This window comes from Microcaecilia unicolor, chromosome 1 (genome assembly GCF_901765095.1).
Source record: "Microcaecilia unicolor chromosome 1, aMicUni1.1, whole genome shotgun sequence".
Classification (NCBI taxonomy): domain Eukaryota; kingdom Metazoa; phylum Chordata; class Amphibia; order Gymnophiona; family Siphonopidae; genus Microcaecilia; species Microcaecilia unicolor.
Window position 1 is genome coordinate 543,262,130 of NC_044031.1, and position 20,354 is coordinate 543,282,483.

The window sequence follows — 20,354 nt, forward strand, 5'->3', positions numbered from 1 at the left end:
TACTTGGTGGCAAAACCCTTGTTGGCAAGCACAGCGGTCAGACGTCTTCTGTAGTTGATGATGAGGTTTGCACACATGTCAGGAGGAATTTTGGTCCACTCCTCTTTGCAGATCATCTCTAAATCATTAAGAGTTCTGGGCTGTCGCTTGGCAACTCGCAGCTTCAGCTCCCTCCATAAGTTTTCAATGGGATTAAGGTCTGGTGACTGGCTAGGCCACTCCATGACCCTAATGTGCTTCTTCCTGAGCCACTCCTTTGTTGCCTTGGCTGTATGTTTTGGGTCATTGTCGTGCTGGAAGACCCAGCCACGACCCATTTTTAAGGCCCTGGCGGAGGGAAGGAGGTTGTCACTCAGAATTGTACGGTACATGGCCCCATCCATTCTCCCATTGATGCGGTGAAGTAGTCCTGTGCCCTTAGCAGAAAAACACCCCCAAAACATAACATTTCCACCTCCATGCTTGACAGTGGGGACGGTGTTCTTTGGGTCATAGGCAGCATTTCTCTTCCTCCAAACACGGCGAGTTGAGTTCATGCCAAAGAGCTCAATTTTTGTCTCATCTGACCACAGCACCTTCTCCCAATCACTCTCGGCATCATCCAGGTGTTCACTGGCAAACTTCAGACGGGCCGTCACATGTGCCTTCCGGAGCAGGGGGACCTTGCGGGCACTGCAGGATTGCAATCCGTTATGTCGTAATGTGTTACCAATGGTTTTCGTGGTGACAGTGGTCCCAGCTGCCTTGAGATCATTGACAAGTTCCCCCCTTGTAGTTGTAGGCTGATTTCTAACCTTCCTCATGATCAAGGATACCCCACGAGGTGAGATTTTGCGTGGAGCCCCAGATCTTTGTTGATTGACAGTCATTTTGTACTTCTTCCATTTTCTTACTATGGCACCAACAGTTGTCTCCTTCTCGCCCAGCGTCTTACTGATGGTTTTGTAGCCCATTCCAGCCTTGTGCAGGTGTATGATCTTGTCCCTGACATCCTTAGACAGCTCCTTGCTCTTGGCCATTTTGTAGAGGTTAGAGTCTGACTGATTCACTGAGTCTGTGGACAGGTGTCTTTCATACAGGTGACCATTGCCGACAGCTGTCTGTCATGCAGGTAACGAGTTGATTTGGAGCATCTACCTGGTCGGTGACTCCTAACGTGGAACCTTGCATTACATAGCTATAATTCAGGTTCCTCTTTCCCACATGCATCACTTTGCACTTGCTCACATTAAACGTCATCTGCCATTTAGACTCCCAGTCTTCCCAGTTCGTATTGTTTCCAGTGCACATAATAAGCGAAAAATCCACATATTACTGGCGTACAAATTGGTAAAAAAGAGTTCATGATGGCATTGTTTGCAGATGATTTATTAGTGGCAATTACTAACCCTCAGAGGACACTACCTAATTTATTAGAAATATTAAACACTTTTGGGCACTATTCGGGACTTTGGATTAATCATGAAAAATCCGAAGCTCTTGATGTGGGAGGTGATCTAGAAGAGTGGAGTGGCCTATTTCCCTTAAAATGGGTGGGAACAAGATTAAAATATTTGGGCCTATGGATCCCTCGTAATTTAGAACAATTATATGCAATAAATGTTATCCCGTTATTATCAACCACCAAGTCTCTCTGTATTAAATGGCAAGATCTTCCATTGTCTTTGTGGGGTAGAATACAGCTCTGAAAGATGGTATTGTTGTCTAAATGAGTGTACTCCCTCCAACATTTACCAACAGATCTGGCCCTTTGGAATAAGATTATTAGCAATTTTTTGTGGGGTTCTAAATGACCCAGATCATCTACTACTACTACTTATCATTTGTATACCGCTACTAGACGTACGCAGCGCTGTGCACTTGAACATGAAGAGACAGTCCCTGCTCGATAGAGCTTACAATCTAATTAGGACAGGCAAACAAGAGATAAGGGAATATTAAACTGAGGATAAAATAAGCATCTCTCAAACAATTACAATTGCGGGATGGGGGGGGGGGGGTTGAGGTCTTTCAGATTTGAGAGCATATGCAATAGCGGATCACTTGTGCTATGTTTGAGATTGGGTGTATCATACGTCTGAAGTTTGTGATGTGGACTATGAGACAGAGGTGGTAACCCCATATCATCTAGCATACATGTTGTATGCATAATCTGCTAAACTTCCACTAATGTTTAGCCGTCATATCTTAGTATGGGCAGTGCTATGGGCTTGGGCCTTATTCTGGAAAAAATTGGGATTACATGCACATAGCTCACGCTATTTGGGTATTTGCGGAAATGCAGTTTTTCCACCAGGGTTACAGTCAGAAGCTTTCCTTAGGTGGCGCCAACTGGGGCTATCCTTGCTACACCAAGCTATAGATGAATACAAACCACAGATGGTCTCGTGTGAACAAATAAGTGGGAAGTATCACTTATCAGAGATAGATTGGTTCCCTTATATGCAGTTGCAACATTATGTTCTTGGCTTATTTCATAGATTTTACTGATTCGGACTGTGATGATAGTTGTCCACTTTCAGTGGTTCATAGAGGCCTTACTAGCTGCTACTATGCTACAGTTAAGAAAGTAAGAGAGGCTACACCATTAGCAAGAGTCATTTCCCTTTGGGAATGAGATTTTGGTGAATACAATCTAGAGCATTTATTGTTGACTTTAAGAGAGGGACCCCAACTGGCAGGCAGTGTCCATTTGCAAGAATTACATTATAAGTATTCATTGCGTATGTAAGTACACCCAACCAGGGCACAGAAAATGGGAATGCCTAACACTGGAGCAACTTACTGCCATATGATGTGGGATTGCCCCGCCAGTTCAGGCTTTTTTGACCAGATTATGGGTCTATTTAGGAGAATTTTATGGAAAGCGATGGGTGGCCACCCAAAGGATGTGTGTTTTAGATGATATCACCGGAGTAACTGAAGGAACCTGTAAAAGTGTATTTTCTTCATAAATCAGCCCTGATGGCTAAGCATTGTTTTTTTGTTTTTTTTTAATACTAGCTTTCTGTGATTGCAGTGAAAGTGGTATACATATCGTATGCAGGTGGTGCAACAGTGTCCAAGGGCCCATGATCTGGCTTCCAGTACTCCCTGACTTAGGAGCATATGGCCACTCCTAGTGCTTTTCCTATGCCTTTATCGATGGTAGCTTATGTGGAGATTTGATGAGCAGATGGTTTTTTGATTTTTTTTTTTTTTGCTTGACTCCTTCTCTGCTTTCAGGGGAATAATTAAATACCCCAAAACAAGGGGGCCCTTTTACTAAGCCGTGTAAGCATCTACACGTGCCAAAATGGAGTTACCGCATGGCTACCGCGGTGGCCCTTGCAATAATTTCATTTTTGGTGGTCGTCTGCTACGCGCGCCTAAAAAATATTTTTTATTTTCTGGCACACGTCAGCTACGCGCGCCAAGTGGCATTTGGCACATGTAGGTCATTACCGCGTGAGACTTTACGCTAGGTCAATGACTGGTGGTAAGGTCTCAGATCCAAAATGGATGCGCGGCAATTTTGATTTTGCCGCACATCCATTTTCGGCAAAAATATAAAAAAGGCCTTTATTACAGGTGTGCTGAAAAATGGATTGGCATGAACCCAAAACCCGCGCCTGCACTATCGCAAGCCATTTTTCAGCTCACCTTATTAAAGGACCCCAAAGGGAGGTAAAGTGATAGTAAAGGAATAAGAGAGCTCACCCTATATGAATGTGTAGAATAAATACAGGTAAGCAACTATTAAATTATATAAAATATGGAAGATCTTCAGTAAGGACTTGCCCGAATCAGAGAGCCACTACTTTCAAAATGCCACCAATAAAATGGTTGATTCATAATGCTCTCCTTACATCATAGAACACTCCAAGTTCTTTCAAATCAAATATGTGCAGTTCAGTAGTGGAACATGTCCATAAACAACTCCTGTATTCAATCTCAATCAATAAAGCCAAGCAAAATATTCCGTCACAGAGATGCCGCACCAGTAATAATGTATATTTTTATGAAAAGGCTAACGTTAATCTTTTTGGTAGTACATCGGGTGGCTGCTTGACCGTCTCCGTTTCGATTGCTTCTTCAGGAGCAGTCCCCAACAACGTACCAGTCCGTGTGTTATAACAGCCAACGATCCTCTGCATCCACCATGTGCAATTCAAGATGGAGTCCTTACTGAAGCTCCTCCATATTTTATATAAACTGTAGACCCCATATAATTCTGATGTTGGAGTCCAAGATATTTGACCTCATTATAAGTGAATCCAGGTTATACAGAGGCCAAAGAATAATAAGTAATAGCAAAAATAAATAAAGGGGTCCACTGCTTGACCGCATTGTAAGCAATCTTGCGTTATATAGGGTCTACAGTGTAATTTTAATTGTTGCTTACCTGTATTCATTCTACACATTCATATAGGTTGGGTTCTCTTATTTTTGCTTTCAGGGGAGGCATGAATACCAAGACCTTGAAGGGCCATTGGAATTGTAGTGTTTCAAGGGAGAAAACGTCACCAAGGCATCAGATATCCTCGGTGTCTCGATGCTCACACCCAAACCTTTTGCCAGTGTTAGTACTTTGAGACATGTACATTACAACTCAAACCTCTACTCTGTCCAAACTCTACCCCTGAGAGCACCCACTTTTTGTGTATGTACATAGGAGTAGCTTAGTGGTTAGTGCAGCAGCCTGAGAACCTGGGGAACTGGGATCGATTCCCAGTGGTGCTCCTTGTGACTCAGGGCAAGTCACTTAACCCTCCATTGCCTCAGGTACAAAATAAGTACCCATACATAATATGCAAACCACTATGATTGCAACCACAGAAAGGTGGTACATCAAGTCCCATTCCGTTTCTCATACAATTTTATAAAAAGTCTCTTCTGAGTACATAAAATGTTTTACATATGGAAAAGCCTTTATAAACTCATCCCTTTAATGTAGTATTGTTTGGCATGGTTGTTTAATTTTTTTTTTTTACGTGAAAGTAGAAACTACATCTGATGGAAGGTGCATCTGTCCGCTGATCTAGTGTGAATCTGATTGAAGGATAAAATGTATTAAAAGGTTATAAAACTGTTAAAGATTCTCTTTTCTGTCTGTGTAAATCCAGTTTTATGTGCATTCTGGAATTTCTCTTGCAATTCTACCATACTTGCAATTGTGCCATAGCAGTTCTTATGCTCTGTGACTAGACGTCATTATCAAAGCTGAAATAAGTTATGGGCCAACTCTGAACACAATGAGGCATATTTTCAAAGCACTTTGGGAGGCTAAGTTCCATAGGTTTCTATGGAACTTTGGGAGGCTAAGTGCTTTGAAAATGAGCCCAATAGTATAATTTGGCAATATATAGAATATATAAATAAAAGATTGGAACATTTTCAAGTTTAGTCGAATTCTGTTGGGGTGGTTTGCATCTTGATTTTTGACATCACTTCAGCTCAATATGATGTCTCATTAAATTGATAGCTCTTGGTCAGGATGCCTTTTCTATATACATTTTCAACATTTATTACACAAATGTTTTTATATTTCTTTTTGGTGTGGGTGTTTTAAATATGCAGCTCCAACTTCCTGGAAACCTATTAATATATGCTGTCATGGTATTTACACTTAGAAATTGTTTCTACATCTGTTTTTTTTTTTTTTAACAAGATACATGTCAGCAGCTGCTGCTTAATGTTTAATTGGTTTGAATCAAAATAGTTAGAGTTCTAGAAAGCATTGAATAAGCATTCAGGATCCTCGGTTGCAAATATGAGGGTAAAACATTAAGATTAGTTAGGAGGAGGCAACACTGCTGATTCATCAGTGTTCGGGTCTTTAGTATTGGTGTATGGCTGTTGAGGTCCTGATGAGCACAACATCTAGAGGAGGAGATGCTGACCAACTTTCAGTTTTGGCACCAAAACCAGCCCGAAATCCATATTCTGTCTTGTTTCGGTTTCAGCTGAAACAAACTCGCTACTCTGAACCCATAGTGCATGCTCCCCCCCCCCCCCTCCCGAAGTGGATTCACCTTGCTCCTTCCTTCCCTCCCCCCCTCTCAAACAATAGTGGACTTGGCTCCCCCACCCGACCCACTCATAGGCCTCTTTGGGCCTGTCTCTGATTCTCTAGTAACTACTTGGAGCAGGAGCTATCCCCAGTCACTCCTGCCCATGCTGTCTCCACATCAAAATGGTTGCCGTGAACCCTAGCGGTTGGGGATTGTTCCTACCCCAACTAGCCACTAGACCACCAGGGATTCTAAGGTAGGCCTGGGGGGAAGGAAGAGGTTGAGCCTACTATGGTTTGAGGGCAGGACCAGTTTTGCTTTTGGCCAAGACTGAGCAGTAAATTTCGGCCATAGATTCGGTTTTGGACTGAAAAAAAAAAAAAAGGGTTTTGGTTGATCTCTGTAGAGGAGGCTAGTGATTGAAAATGAGGGGGAGGGGGTCAGGTCCCAGTGCCACATGCCAGAGATATTGATCTATGAGGGGTTGAAGCACAGGGGGTTGGGGCAAAACAAGGGATAGAAGCTGGCTCCACTGCCTGCATGTTTAGAAGGAATAATTCCTATCTTATTTATCTAAAGTATTTAGTAATGTTTTCTAATCATAAATAACACTAAATTCTTCCTAGTTTGAGAAAAAAGGAGACAATATTCTTGGACTTAGAATTAGCAGGATACTATGAAGGAATTATTTCATATCTGAAACATTCTAATTTTTTGAGGAATAAAAGTGTGAAAAAGAGAGTATCAGCCTTATTTTTGAAAGAGAAAGACGCCCATATTTCGACCCAAATCGGGAGATGGGGCGCCTTTCTTCCGTGGGTGCCCAAATCGGTATAATCGAAAGCCGATTTTGGGCGTCTTCAACTGTAATCTGTCGTGGAAACGGGCAAAGTTGACCGGGGTGTGTTGGAGGCGTGGTGAAGGCAGGACTGGGGCGTGGTTATTGGCCGAGGAGAGATGGGTGCCTTCGGCCAATAATCAAAAAACGAAAGGTGTTTTTAGCGCGAATTTGGGTCATTTTTTGGACCCTTTTTTTTCACGAACAAGTCCCAAAAAAGTGCCCTAAATGACCACATGACCACAGGAGGGAATCGGGGATGATCACCCCTGACTCCCCCAGTGGTCACTAACCCCCTCCCACCATAAAATAACAAACTTTAAGAACTTTTTTTTCCTGCCTGTATGCCAGCCTCAAATGCCATACCCAGCTCCATCACAATAGCAGTATGCAGGTCCCTGGAGCAGTTGTTAGTGGGTGCAGTGGACTTCAGCCAGGTGGACCCAGGCCCCCCCCCCCCCCCCCACCTGTTACACTTGCGCTGGTAAATGGGAGCCCTCCAAACCGCCCCCAAAACCCACTGTACCCACATGTAGGTGCCTCCCTTCAGCCATAAGGGCTATGGTAATGGTGTAGAGTTGTGGGTTTTGTGGGGGGGGATTTGAGGGGCTCAGCACCCAGGGGATGGGAGCTATGGACTTGAGAGGTATTTAATTTTTTTTTTTACTTTTTACAAGTGCCCCCTAGGGTGCCCGGTTGGTGTCCTGGCATGTGAAGGGGACCAGTGCACTACGAATCCTGGCCCCTCCCACGACCCAATGCCTTGGATTTGTTTGTTTTTGAGCTGGGCGCCTTCGGTTTCCATTATCGCTGGAAAACGAAACCGCCCAGCTCAAATCCGCACAAATCCGATGCATTTGCCGGGCACAAACCGTATTATCGAAACAAAAGATGGACGCCCATTTTTTTCAAAAATACGGTCTGTCCTGCCCCTTCACGTACCCGTTCTCGGACATAGACGCCCATGGAGATGGGCATTTGACTATGCCCCTCCACGTGTTTCAAGATAATGAACATATTGAGGATGCTTCAGGCAGCTCTAACTTGTATCTCTTGGAATATACCAAATAGTATAAGCGTATTGTAAAATTGGGGCTTGCTGTGGTTCTTCCCTGGAAGTCCTTGATGCTGTTTCTACAGTGCTTTCAGCTTTTCTCAGCTGTGGTATTTTTACTGTCTTCTCTAATGTGGTAACAACTAATATAGCTGCTGATCCTTAAGGAGACACCCAAAGTCATTTTTGAAAAATATGTATTTGTGATATAGCTGTGCAGAGTCAGAGGTGGCCTGAGGATATGGGGCCATGTGCAGAGACTCATTACAGGGCCTCATTTGCAAAAGCCAATAGGAACTGAAAAGCAGGGCTATGTCAGAATCATGGTTGCTCAAATGGTGGGGCTGACCCTGTGCAGAGGCAGCCTTATAATTTCATAAAATTCAACATACAAAAGTCTTTAAGTGGAAAGTTTTTTTCATTTGCATATGTAATGTTGGAATTTTCTCATTTCATTTACTTTGTGCAATGCTCTATTTTTGATTATATAGGCCCGATCATTCTCAAAGAAAGTGCCTCTGAAAGCCTTCCCTGCCTTCATTCAGACGGTAAGTATGCCATCTGAGCCACTACAATACCACATTGTAGAAGTCGCCAATGGATTATATACTGATGATCTCTGTTTGCAGATTTTAGCATTTCTATCCTTCTGCCTAGACATCTGACTAATTATTCTGTATCTTCATATTACTGTCTTGAACAGATGCATAAAATTTGAGCAAATGTATGACGGAAAAACAAAGAAGTCAGAATTCTCTGCTTTCATTTTATTCTTGCTGGACTTTCCTTACTGTACTAATCACCAGGGCTGGATGTTTTTCCTATCTCTCAGGGTAGTACTAGGATTTTGCTTGCATGCCATTTGGTTCCCAGAGCCCAGACTTGTTCATAGAAACATACCATCCATACCAACTACTGATCTCTATTCTCCCTTCCTCTCCTCTATGCTTGTGCTATGCTCTCTTGAATTCAGATTTAGACCTCATCTCTACTACCTCAGTCTCAGCAGGCATCATCCACATTCTGGACAAAAATGAAAAATGTACTTGTGTAAATATCCTTACTTTTTTTTTGTTTTATTTTAAGAAAATGAAATAAAGATGATATCTTATTTTTTTATTGGACTAACAATACATTTTTAGATTAGCTTTCAAAAGCAATACCTTTGAATACCAATACCATTGAAGCATTCTAATGATAGTCTCACGGGAAGAGGTGGGAGTGTGGCAGGGTGTGAAACAGGGAGATATATTTCTCACCCGCCACACCCCTATATATATATATATATATATATATATATATATATATATATATATATATAATTTTTTTCTTTTGTTTATTTGTGAAGTTTTCCAATAAAGTCAAGACAAATATTGATAAACAGAAAAGATTCCTTACTTAGAATTACAACAAAATCAAGTATAGGAAAATGTATTAAAGATAAAGCAGTGTACTTTTATAGTTTATAATGTGATATGAAACTAAGATCTTTAAGTCCTATCTGGTGGGTGTCAATATATTCCATCAACAAAATCAAATACAGGAAATGTTATTAAAGACAAAGCAGTATACTTTTATGGTTTATAATGTGATATGAAACTCAGATCTTTAAGTCCTTTCTGGTGGGTGTCAATATATTTCATCATTTTAACTTCAAAGGTTTTATGTTAGATAGGATATATGATTTAATTTTTTAACTGTCCTAATTGATTGTGGTTTTAAAGGATAAAGCAGTGGCATTCACTCCCAGTCCTTAGGGACCACCAACAGATCAAGTTTGTAGAATATCCCTAATGAATTTGCATGAAAGAGATTTGCTTGAATACTCTTTAGGGGTTTCCTGATATCCTGATTTGTTGGTGGCCCTTGAAGACTGGGAGTGAATACCAAGGGGATAAAGGACAGCTACAGAGGGCTAGAATAGGGTTATCTGTACCTCTGTTTTTGCTGGGTTAGATCTATATATTAAAATACTGTTTTTGGCTAATAAAATTAAGAATGACAATGTTATATATTAATTAGTCTCCTTATGAGTTATTTTGTGATGTGATTAGTATTCAGTTTGTCTTGGATATTCTACAGGGTGGACTTTTTAGGGTATATATTTTTAGTTATTTTCTTTTTTTTACTGCTTTTCTTTCTTTAACTTATATGCCAAATTTTCTTAAATTGTTTTTGGTTGTCATATTGACAATACTTAAAATAAATCCTAAGCCAGAAGAGTCACGCATTAGGTTGTTTAATTTAGGTTTCCCCTCTGTAAGATGAGCCATGGTGGAATAGGTCCAGTGATGTGGATCTGTGTAGCTTTTCTTTTACTTTGACTTTGTTACCTTTCTGGATTGTCTGGTTGATTGTAATTTAAGGATATTCTTTTTTTTTTTTTTTTTTTTTTGTTCTGTCTTATCTGATTACGGCCTTCCTTTCTTTACTTTGTATAATATGTTGGATTGTAAACTGCTTTGTTTTACTGAAGGTGTTATAGTAAGTGCAGAATAAACCATAGACCAGTGGTCTCCAACCTTTTTCATGTAAAGGGCCGTACAGTAGACACGAGAAAGCAGGGTGCCATCAAAAAATGTTAGGCTTTCACATGTAATTGTAAATACTAATTTTGATTCTATAAGGATATATTTATTTTTTAACTCACTTAATTTTGGCTTATTAACAGTTGCAAAACTCTACATGTAAGCTACCTGTGAATCTGTTTAAAAATAACTAATATTTTAAGTGCAGACTTGTGTGTTGCCCAAATCTTCTTATACCAATAACTGGGAATAGGAAATAGAGCATTTTCTTATTTATGATCCTCTGGATCTTTTTAAGTGCAATGCACTGGATCCAGATTTTACCTGTTTCCCAAGCATCTCCATCATCTCATTTCTTATTTTTCCCAATTTTAATTTTTATTGAAAATATTGATGCAATAGCACAAAAGAAACAATTAGCCCATTGATACAAATTGTCCTCAGCGGCCCCCCACCGGAATCCTCGCTTGCATCTCATTTCTTTATGTTTTCCCAAATAATACAAGGCCTGCAACACATTCCCAAACCACATCGCTCATCTACAAATCCTTACCAAGGTGCATCCCCCAATGCTAAATGCAGCACTTTAGGTGGAATTTCACTATCGGCTCCAACAAGGACAATATTGACCCCTCTTTACTGCTGGTGGAGACAAGGATGGGATTCACAAGATTTTGCAAAATATAAATGTTGAGAAAAAAAAATTGAACTCAGAAAAACAGGGGACATGCATAGAGGATCCCTGAGGGACAGGAAGGGGTTGAAGAGCTGAAAAATTAAATTGGCTTACTTGAAGGATGCAGCACTGTCGGGACATGGGTACAGAAAGGGCCCCACAAAACTCCACTGGGTTGCGTGTGCTTCATACTGATGTGTGCGCACATGTGTGTCTAAAACCAAGTATGGCATGCAGGCACACGCGACCCAGTAGAGCTTTGTGGGGCCTTTTCTATACCCACCTCCTGATGGTGTCGCATCCTTCTGGTGAGCCAACTAAATTTTTCTGTCTCTGTTATGATGCCGCAAAAATGGAGTGCCAGGGCCGCATGTTGGAGACCACTGTCATAGACCATACAAGCGAAACCAGTATCTAGACGCACCAAGCTCAAGCATCAAGCATGCTGACTTGGGTAAAATAAAGCAATACCTGAAAGAGGAGCTGGTAGGGTGTAGAAAAACTGTGCCACATTGAAAGGAGCTATAAAAAGGTCAATGGATCTTTACGTTAAGATCGTAAATAAAAGGAAAAGAAAACCTTTGTTTTTCCAAGGAGGTGGCTGACAAAACAAGAGCTAAGGGGGCAATTCTACAACTGAGTGCCTCCATTTAGGCACCCAGTGCTGCATGGTAGGACTATTTTATATAATGGTGCCTGTGCATGCAGATATGCCGCCATAGACTACTAATGTAACCCGGTTTCAGTGCCTCCAGTTACACCAGCTATAGAGCTGGTGTAAGTGTGGGTGTCTAAATGCAGCAGGAACATCCATAGCTTACAGTATTCTGTAAGTTACACTTATAAGTGGAAGCCCCACCCATGTGTATGCCCCCTTAAGTTAAGCATCTATTTGCAAAATAGCACTTGTGCCCTGCTTATGTTACACACATGTGCACAAATGCTGGTATTCTGAACACTTACTTGCACAAGGGGTGTGTAAATGCCAGCACCTAGATACAGATTTCCCTTCACAGGGCTTGTGTTCGCAAAATACAAGGCATCACAAAGGAAGAACATAGAATGGAGTATTTATTTGTTTAAAACACTTTTATATATCAGGTAAAGCCAAGAGAAGTAAACTTAGACAAAGTGAGTGGGAGTGGCAAAAATATTCATCAAGGATAACTTGAGAAAACTTTGTTTAAATTTGTTTATTAAAGTTTACAATATACACAAAAAGAAATATCTAATGTACAATAAGGCCTGTGACACAATATCTAGTACACTGCAAGATAGTACATCACAAAGGGCAAAGGGCCTTGTGTCTGATGGCCCCCTGCCTATATATCTTCCCTCTTTGTAAACCTTCATTGTTTGCACACTGTACATCTGAACCAGTCGTCCATTTACAGGCGGCTTACTAAAAGAAGCTGATGCTGTTACTTAAAAGATTTTCATACAGAGATGGGTATCTGTTAGCTTCAACTATTTGCCATTATGTGGTACAAGGACTTCATCTCAATATTTCATCACATCACAAAACAGTCAAAACTTGCCCTCCGCCCAACTGATATATCAACCCTACACCCAGCCCGTGCAAACTTTATGACCTGGTGTACCCCTTCCCACCCTCCACACTCCCCGCCCTTCCCTAGTGAATCAAAGCCCAGTTGGGAATAACCTCAGGAGTCTGTAACAAACCTCTATAGCATTTAACTGGTGTTAACAAGTAAACTTCTCCCCCTTGGGCTCAGCATTTGCAAATATGGGGCCCATACTTGAAGAAATTGCCTTCTATGTTTGGCTGATGTTTTGGAGTCACGAGCTTCCCATGAGGCCAAAAGGTGCACTTGGTTTCTCCAATGCCAATATGCAGGGGCTTCCGTGGAAGTCCAGTATTGCATAATACATTTGCGGGCCACCAGACTCAATTTCCTGCACAGAAGAGCCGCCGGTGCCTTTAGGGGGGCGAAAAAGCCCTAGTTTGGTCCAACAAAAATTGCCTTTCGGTTCCCTGAATTTTATTGCCTAGCTTTATCAGAAATCCACGGACTCGCTGCCAAAATGCCCGCACCTTTGGGCATTGCCAGAGAGCATGATAAAGCGAGCCTGGGCCTCCATCACATTTAGAGCAATTAGCACTCTCCGACCTCTGCATATGAGCCAGCTGTGTTTTAGTCATGTAACCCCGCAGGATCACCCTGTATCCGCACTCTCTCAGTCTTTCATCCGTAACTTGAGAAAACTTTAAATTTTAATGCACAGCATTGTCATTCTGTGATTTTTATTAGCCAAAAACAGTATTTTAATAAGACTATTGAATCTTCTATTTGCACTAGTCAATAAAGTTTTAGTCACTCACAATCAGAGTTATCTGAGACTTTACCTTGTCAGGGTTTTGTTAACAGGGTTTGTTGTAAGGTGTCTAAAATTGTTCAGGTTTTAGCACAGTTGCTTTATCCATCAAAATGGTTTGCTCCTTAGAACCAGAACAATGTTAGATTGATTTTCATCAGGTCATTGACCAGCAAGTTTGTGATGTTTTTCTGAGAATAAATAATTCTTACCTCCAGACCATTCCCAACAAGTGTGTATATGCCCTCCTACTAGCAGATAGGAGATTGAGAGTTACCAAGTGACTTTACCTTTTTAGGTAATGTGCAGCCCTGAACCTTCCAGTATTTCTCAGGTGAGTGCAATCCTGCTGTATTTGATTCTGTCTGGTTTTGATTTGACCCCATTGGCCCAATTAAAAAGGGGGGGGGAGTGTCCTTTGCCATTCTAATTATTTGGGACCAACAGGCGTAATAATTAAAAAAAAAAAAGTGGGGGAGGACTAAGAGGAAGCCATTACAGGTAGGGCATGCCAATTGCTGATACCTGGCCCCAGAGGTGCATACTTCGGGTCCCCCCCCTCCCCCACACCTCCCCAAGAGAAGCTGGTTTTGTGCCTCAGCCCCTTCTCTGAGAGGGGTTCCTTGAATGCTACCCTTCGGGTTAATGAGATAACTGTGCAACAAAAAAAAAAAAGAGAATACATAAAAGCTTATTACTGAGCCTCTTTGAGTCACGCTGGTTGAAGATTGGGGGGAGTATTCTCCGTTTAGCACCAGTAAAGTCTTGAATTGGGCTTCACGGATTGCCTGTGACACTATGGCCGCATTGGTAGAGAAGCCGCATCACTGCAGTGCCTGTTCCACGCACTGCTTAGTCTCCCCTATATCTGGGCTTTGCTGGGTATGCTTTGAGGCACTCTGAGACCTTCTCTACTAAACAAATATAGTTTTGGTCATCCAGAGCAGGACCAGGTCAATCCTTGCACTTAATTATCTCCTGGAAGTACTCTGGTATTATTCTATTTGATTTACATGTTCCAGAGTAATTATTTGGGGAGCTAGCTTTGTTTATTGAGGCAGTGTTGGACATGGCTCCAGACACTACTGGCGGTTCAGTGAGGCAAGCACATCCACCATCGGAGGATCTCTCAGGCGAGGCATCTGTGGTTCAGAGAAGAGCAGGGGAATCGGTTCTGACTGGAAACGCTGCCATTTTAGGCACGCTTATGGTGGCTCCAGTGAATGATTAGGAACTGTCAGTCCTCACAAAACACAAGTTTGTTATGCTCCTCCATCGAGCATTTGCCTCAAGCAAGGTATGCTGGTTCCAACTTCTCTGGAACCCTCTGGGACACATTCAGCTAAGGGACCTTGTAAAGCAAAAAATAATGTCTTGTCTTCTACTAAGGATGTAGATGATGTGGCCTCTTTAGCCTCTATTTCCTCCTTAGAAGAAAATTTGTATAAAGGCTTTTCAACTCTAGGCGATCCACTGGATGGGGCTATGGAAGTACCCCTGGGAGAAGGATCCTTCAGTGGACCACATATTCCACAAACCTGAGTTACCTTGTGTGATATTTCATGTCTTAGAGACCCACAGTCTGTTAGAGGATCAGCCTCCAGCGCCCAGGAAAGGGGATCCTCTTTTGAAGGGGATTCAGAAGCCTCCCAAGATTTTTCCATTGAATGAAGATTGAAGGAGATGGTTGAGGCCAAATGGCACTCTTCGGATGTGGCTCTTAGAATTGGCAGAGCCAGGGCCGGCTATATCAGCTTCCATTGCAGGACTTTGACACGTTTCATCTGCCTAAGGTGGATGCACTGGTTACAGTGGTTAAAAAAAGACTGCCATCCCAGTGGAAGGGTGCATTGACCTTATGGACTCTTAGGATTGCTGTATGAAGGCTTTTCTGAAGCAGTCATTTGAGGTGTCCACTCTAGCCTTGCAACTGGCCATCTATAGAGGTTATATGGCCAGATCTTAGTTTTGGTGGATGGAACATTTTCTGGATTGCCTGGGTGAGAGCTCTGAAGGTGTGGTAAACCTGGAAATGAATACAGCCTTTTTGTCAGATATATCCTATATGATTTAGACTGAACCTTGGCAAAGACATTGGCCCTGACAGTGGCTGAGAGGTGTTTTCTTTGGCTTAGAAATTGGGCAGCGGATTTGGCTTCTAAGGTCCGCCTTAGTCTGTTATTCTTTCGAGGAAAATTGCTGTTCAGAGAGGACTTGGAGAAGTTGGTTATAGATCTTGGAATCCAACAGTCGAGACTCCTGGAAAATAGATCTTGCTCAGGCTCTTAAGCTTCCACTAAAGGCTGCTTCAGGAATGCCCAGTAATTCCAGCCAGGGAGAGCCCCAGTTGTTCAATGGGGAAGATTTTAGTCTTGAAGACAGTCCTTTCAATCCTTTTGAAGCAGCTGATTGGGGGACAGGAGGCTTCTAGATCCTCCCATCCTTTATGGTGAAGGTTTGGGGGCTCATTCTCTGGTTGTTCCCATCAGAGTGTGCTTACAGTTGCTTTACTGAAGATGGTCCCAGATAATGTTGGACCAGTGGATTCTGGAAGTTCTTTAGTTTGGCGATGCCATGGTTTTGTTATCCACTCACAGATTTCTTTCTAGTTTCTCCCAGCAAGTCTCATCAGAAAGTGCTGGTTGGTTGTTAGATCCTGGACAGACTCTTGTCCCTCAAGGCAGTGGTTCCTGTACTGCTGGCAGAGAGAGATTCTGGGAGATATTTCATTTACTTTGTGGTGCCCAAGAAAGAGGGATCTTTTGCTCTATTTTGGACCTCAAGGGGGTCAACGAGGCGCTAAATGTGCCATCTTTTCATATGGAGACCCTAATGTTTGTGATTGTAGCAATCTGTCTGGGAGACTTGGAAGCTTACCTACATATTCCAATCCGACCAGACCATCGGAGATTTCTTCACTTTGTGATCCTGGGGCATCACTATCAGTCCCAAGTTGCTACCCTTTGGGCAAGCTACAGCACCGAGAACCTTTTCCAAGGAGACGGTGCTGTTACTAGCACATCTCCACAAAGAGGGGGGTGTTGGTTTACCCCCATCTAGATGATTGGTTGATTCATGCAGAATCTTTTGAGGAGAGCAGGAGATTCATGGACCGAGTGGTGACTCTTTTTTTAGCATCTTGGTAAGTAGTGCATTTTGCCATTAGTTCTTTGACTCCAACGCAATCTCTGCAATATCTAGGGGTTCATTTTGATACCCTGATAGGCAAGGTCTTTCTTCCAGAGGCTATGGTTCAGAAACTTCAGGATCAGATCAGGCTCCTCCTCAGCTCCCCCAGACATTCGGTTTGGGAGGTTTTGCAGGTCTTTGGGTCCATGATGGCCATTGAATTAGTCTCTTAGGTGAGGACTCACATGAGTCCTGTTCAGGGAGGGTGGTCTCCTCAAACAGATGAGCTGTGTACTGTTACCTTATCTCAAGCAAAGGGTGTGCAACAACTTCTCTGATGGTTGAACAGGCGTCAAACCTAGAGACTCCAGAGAGGACCCTGGTGATGATGGATCCTGGCCTCTCTGGTTGGGGTGCCAGTTGTTGGTCAAGTAGCTCAGGGTCACTGGTCAGAAGTAAAGGTGACTTGGTCCATCAATCTCTTGGAGACGTGGGCTATTTGGTTGGATCTTGTGGTGAAGGGAGTGGCAGAAGGCCAAAAGTTGGTCAGAGTTGTATTTATTGAACAACCTAATGATGATGGCTTATGTCAATTGTCAGGGGGCAAAAAGCCCTCCACTTGCTCAGGAGGTGGTGGTGGCACTGATGTCCTGGGCAGAAGTCAATCTTTGAGCCCTATCTGTGGCTTACATAGCTGGAGCCTCATATTTGGAGGTGGACTTCCTCAGTAGAAATTTGTTGGATTCGGGAGAGTGCTCTCTCTTGGAAAACTGCCTTTCAGGCATTAGGACTCCAGTTATGGATCTCATGGCCACAGTGGCGATTGCAAAAGTCCCATGCTTCTTCAGCCATTGAAGGGACTAGTTATCCAAGAGAATAGACGTTCTGGTGCAGCCTTGGCCAAGCCAGGGTTTGCTCTGTGCATTTCCACTGTGGCCATTGATAGGCCGACTGGTCCAGATAATTGAGGCCCATCGAGGCCCAGTAGTTCTGGTAGCCCGGGATTGGCCAAGGAAACCTCGGTACAGGGATCTGGTGCACCTGCAAATTGTGGATCCTCTAAACTTTCCTCTGTCAGACAGGCTTCAGTGTTCCTTTTGTTGGATAAAAAAAAAAAAGAAAATACTATTATAGTATTGAGTTCATTATGGTTGTTTTCTTCCCCCTTTAGGTGTTCTTTTAGGGAGTGCCCATTTCCTCCTATGTTTGCTTTGTCAATACAAATACTGGATGGCTCAGGGCTACAGACTACATAATAAGATGACATCACTCAGTAGTTCAGTCTTCCCATCTGCTGTTTGGAGGACATGTACCCACTCATCAGGAATGGTCTGGATAGATTCAAGGAATGAAAATTAGCAGGTAAGTTTGATTTCTCCCTTTTGTTCATCGGATCCATGTTATCCTTGTAAAAGCCTTGGATAATGTTTCTATCAGTCCTATTGTAACAATTATGAATAAGTCTTTCCCTTGAGGAAATATTCCCTGAGGCTGAAGAAAAAGTCTGCCACAAAAAGTTTTACCTTGACAACTGTCTCACAGACAACTATAAACCTATTTTGAAATTACCATTTTTGTCAAATAATTATTGAAAGGCTTCTTTATGACCAGTTACAAGATTGTATTAATGAGCATAATATTGTAGGTAGTAACCAATTTGGTTTTCATATCCAATATGATATCTCAGTGTTAGATTTTTAATCAGAACTGGTTTTGATAAAGGTTCTTGTTATTTTCTAGTTATGCTAGACATTTCAGCAGCCTTTGATTCTATAGATCACAAGATCTTGCTTAAACTATTAGAATCTGTAGGGATTAGTGGTACAGTTTTGAAATGGTTCTTTTTAATTTTGGCCTCAAGAAAGTGTTATTCATCCTTTCTTGATGCACCATTTGGAGTTCCACAAGGGTCTGCTGTCTCTGCTATGCTATTTAACATCTTTTTGTGCCCTCTGTAAATTGACAAGTTTCGTTGGCCTTCAGTTTATGATCTATGCAGGTGATATTCAATTTGTTTTTGTATCAAATCCTAGCAACATTCAGCAGAACCTATTGTATAATACCAGAGAAATTATTGTTAATTATATTTCCCAAAAGCTATCAAAGTGGTGTACATTCAGGTATAGTAGGTATTTTTCTGTCCCTGGATGGCTCACAATCTAAGCTTGTACAGAAGGTTAAATGACTTGGGAAATGTTAACGCAGGACTTACAAAGGAAAATGTTGAGCACAACCCTGATAGCTGTTGTGTTAAATTTGCAACTACCACTGTGAATATTTTAAATTCTGAGCCCCTATGCAAAAATGGGGCTTCACATGTAAATAAAAGTAAACTTTAAATATACAGAATTGTAAGTTAGTCTTTCTTTTTTCTTTTAAAGTCTGAGTATCTTTTTTTTATTTTCTTGGCCATACAACTTTGTTGTCTCCATCTGCAATCCTTTGAGTTCTTCAGATCTTCCACTTCAGAAACACTAAAAAGAATGGATATTACTAACACGGTCTTTCTCTTCTTTTCCAGGTTGCCTTAGATGACTATTTAAATAAAATCAGAAAAGTAGATTTCAATATATTCCATCCAAACCTCCAGAAGAAGAACACATTGCTTCCATTGTATATGTATATTCAAAAGTGGAAGAAAACATATTAAAATGCTATTTAATGTTTTGTGCAGAATGTAACTTGTTCTGAGCTATTTTATAGATTGTTCACTGAACAATACTTTTTCTTTTATGAAATTATTTTAGATCATTTTCAAGCAAGTCTGTCATGGCCAGAAAGGATAGAGTGGAATAATACAGTTTATGTTCAGATTCACAGTCTGTTAGCTGAATCCTTCAAACTAACATTTTTAAATGTTACTTAGTATTGCTGCTTTCTGTTTTGCTCATTCACACATCTCCTTTCTTTTTGTTCTTATTTGAATACATTTCTTGTATTTTTATACATTTTTGTTATCCAAAGTCTTTGTATCATTTTAGTAACCCAAAGCCAATATTTAATTTCGACTGCAATGTCTTCATCAGGGATCACATTAGCTTTGGGGGTTTTTTGTTTTTTTTAAAGATATAGGGGCTCATTTTCAAAGCACTTAGACATACAAAGAGGGGTATTTTCAAAGCACTTTTTAAAAATTACATAGTAACCTATGGAACTTTGCAAGTCTAAGTGTTTTGAAAATGAGCCCCAAAGTAACCTTGACGGAGTTTAAAAAGGGGTTAGATAGATTCCTAAAGGACAAGTCCATAGACCGCTATTAAATGGACTTGGAAAAATTCCGCATTTTTAGGTATAACTTGTCTGGAATGTTTTTACGTTTGGGGAGCGTGCCAGGTGCCCTTGACCTGGATTGGCCACTGTCGGTGACAGGATGCTGGGCTAGATGGACCTTTGGTCTTTCCCAGTATGGCACTACTTATGTACTTATGTACTTATCTCTGTTATATTTGAAAAATTATTTTGCCCACATTGGTTTTCATCTTGGTTCCTTATTCACTTTAGCCTGTTCTGTGGAACTTCAGTGTTCATTATTGTCAGGCACTATTGCAGCTTATTTTAGCTGTGTTACCAGGTTGATGTGAGTATAGTCATCTGCTTTATACCAAGCGATTTTTTGTTTAGATGTTTTGTTTTAAAGAATCTCTTTCTCTTCTCGCTAGTTTATGCTTTATCTTTATAGTTTGCCTCTGTTAAATCACTGAGTTGGTCCCTCTTTTGTATTGAGGGCTTTAGAATTGATGAGTTTTTATGTTTAATTAGTCATGTCGTATGGATTGTATATGGTTTACTGTGTGTGTGT

At 41.4% G+C, this 20,354-nt stretch overlaps 1 protein-coding gene across 3 annotated transcripts in view; it reads left to right on the top strand.

Moving 5' to 3' along the window:
* NDUFAF6 (NADH:ubiquinone oxidoreductase complex assembly factor 6) overlaps positions 1-19,503 on the top strand; it is a 64,804-nt gene extending 45,301 nt beyond the window's left edge. For all 3 annotated transcript variants that reach the window (XM_030216855.1, XM_030216869.1, XM_030216861.1), the window contains 2 exons: positions 8,377-8,433; positions 19,077-19,503. In XM_030216855.1, the coding sequence (XP_030072715.1) occupies positions 8,377-8,433; positions 19,077-19,205 (186 nt within the window). In that variant the 3' untranslated portion in view covers positions 19,206-19,503. The remainder of the gene's footprint in view (positions 1-8,376; positions 8,434-19,076) is intronic.
* The last annotated feature ends 851 nt before the right edge of the window (positions 19,504-20,354 follow it).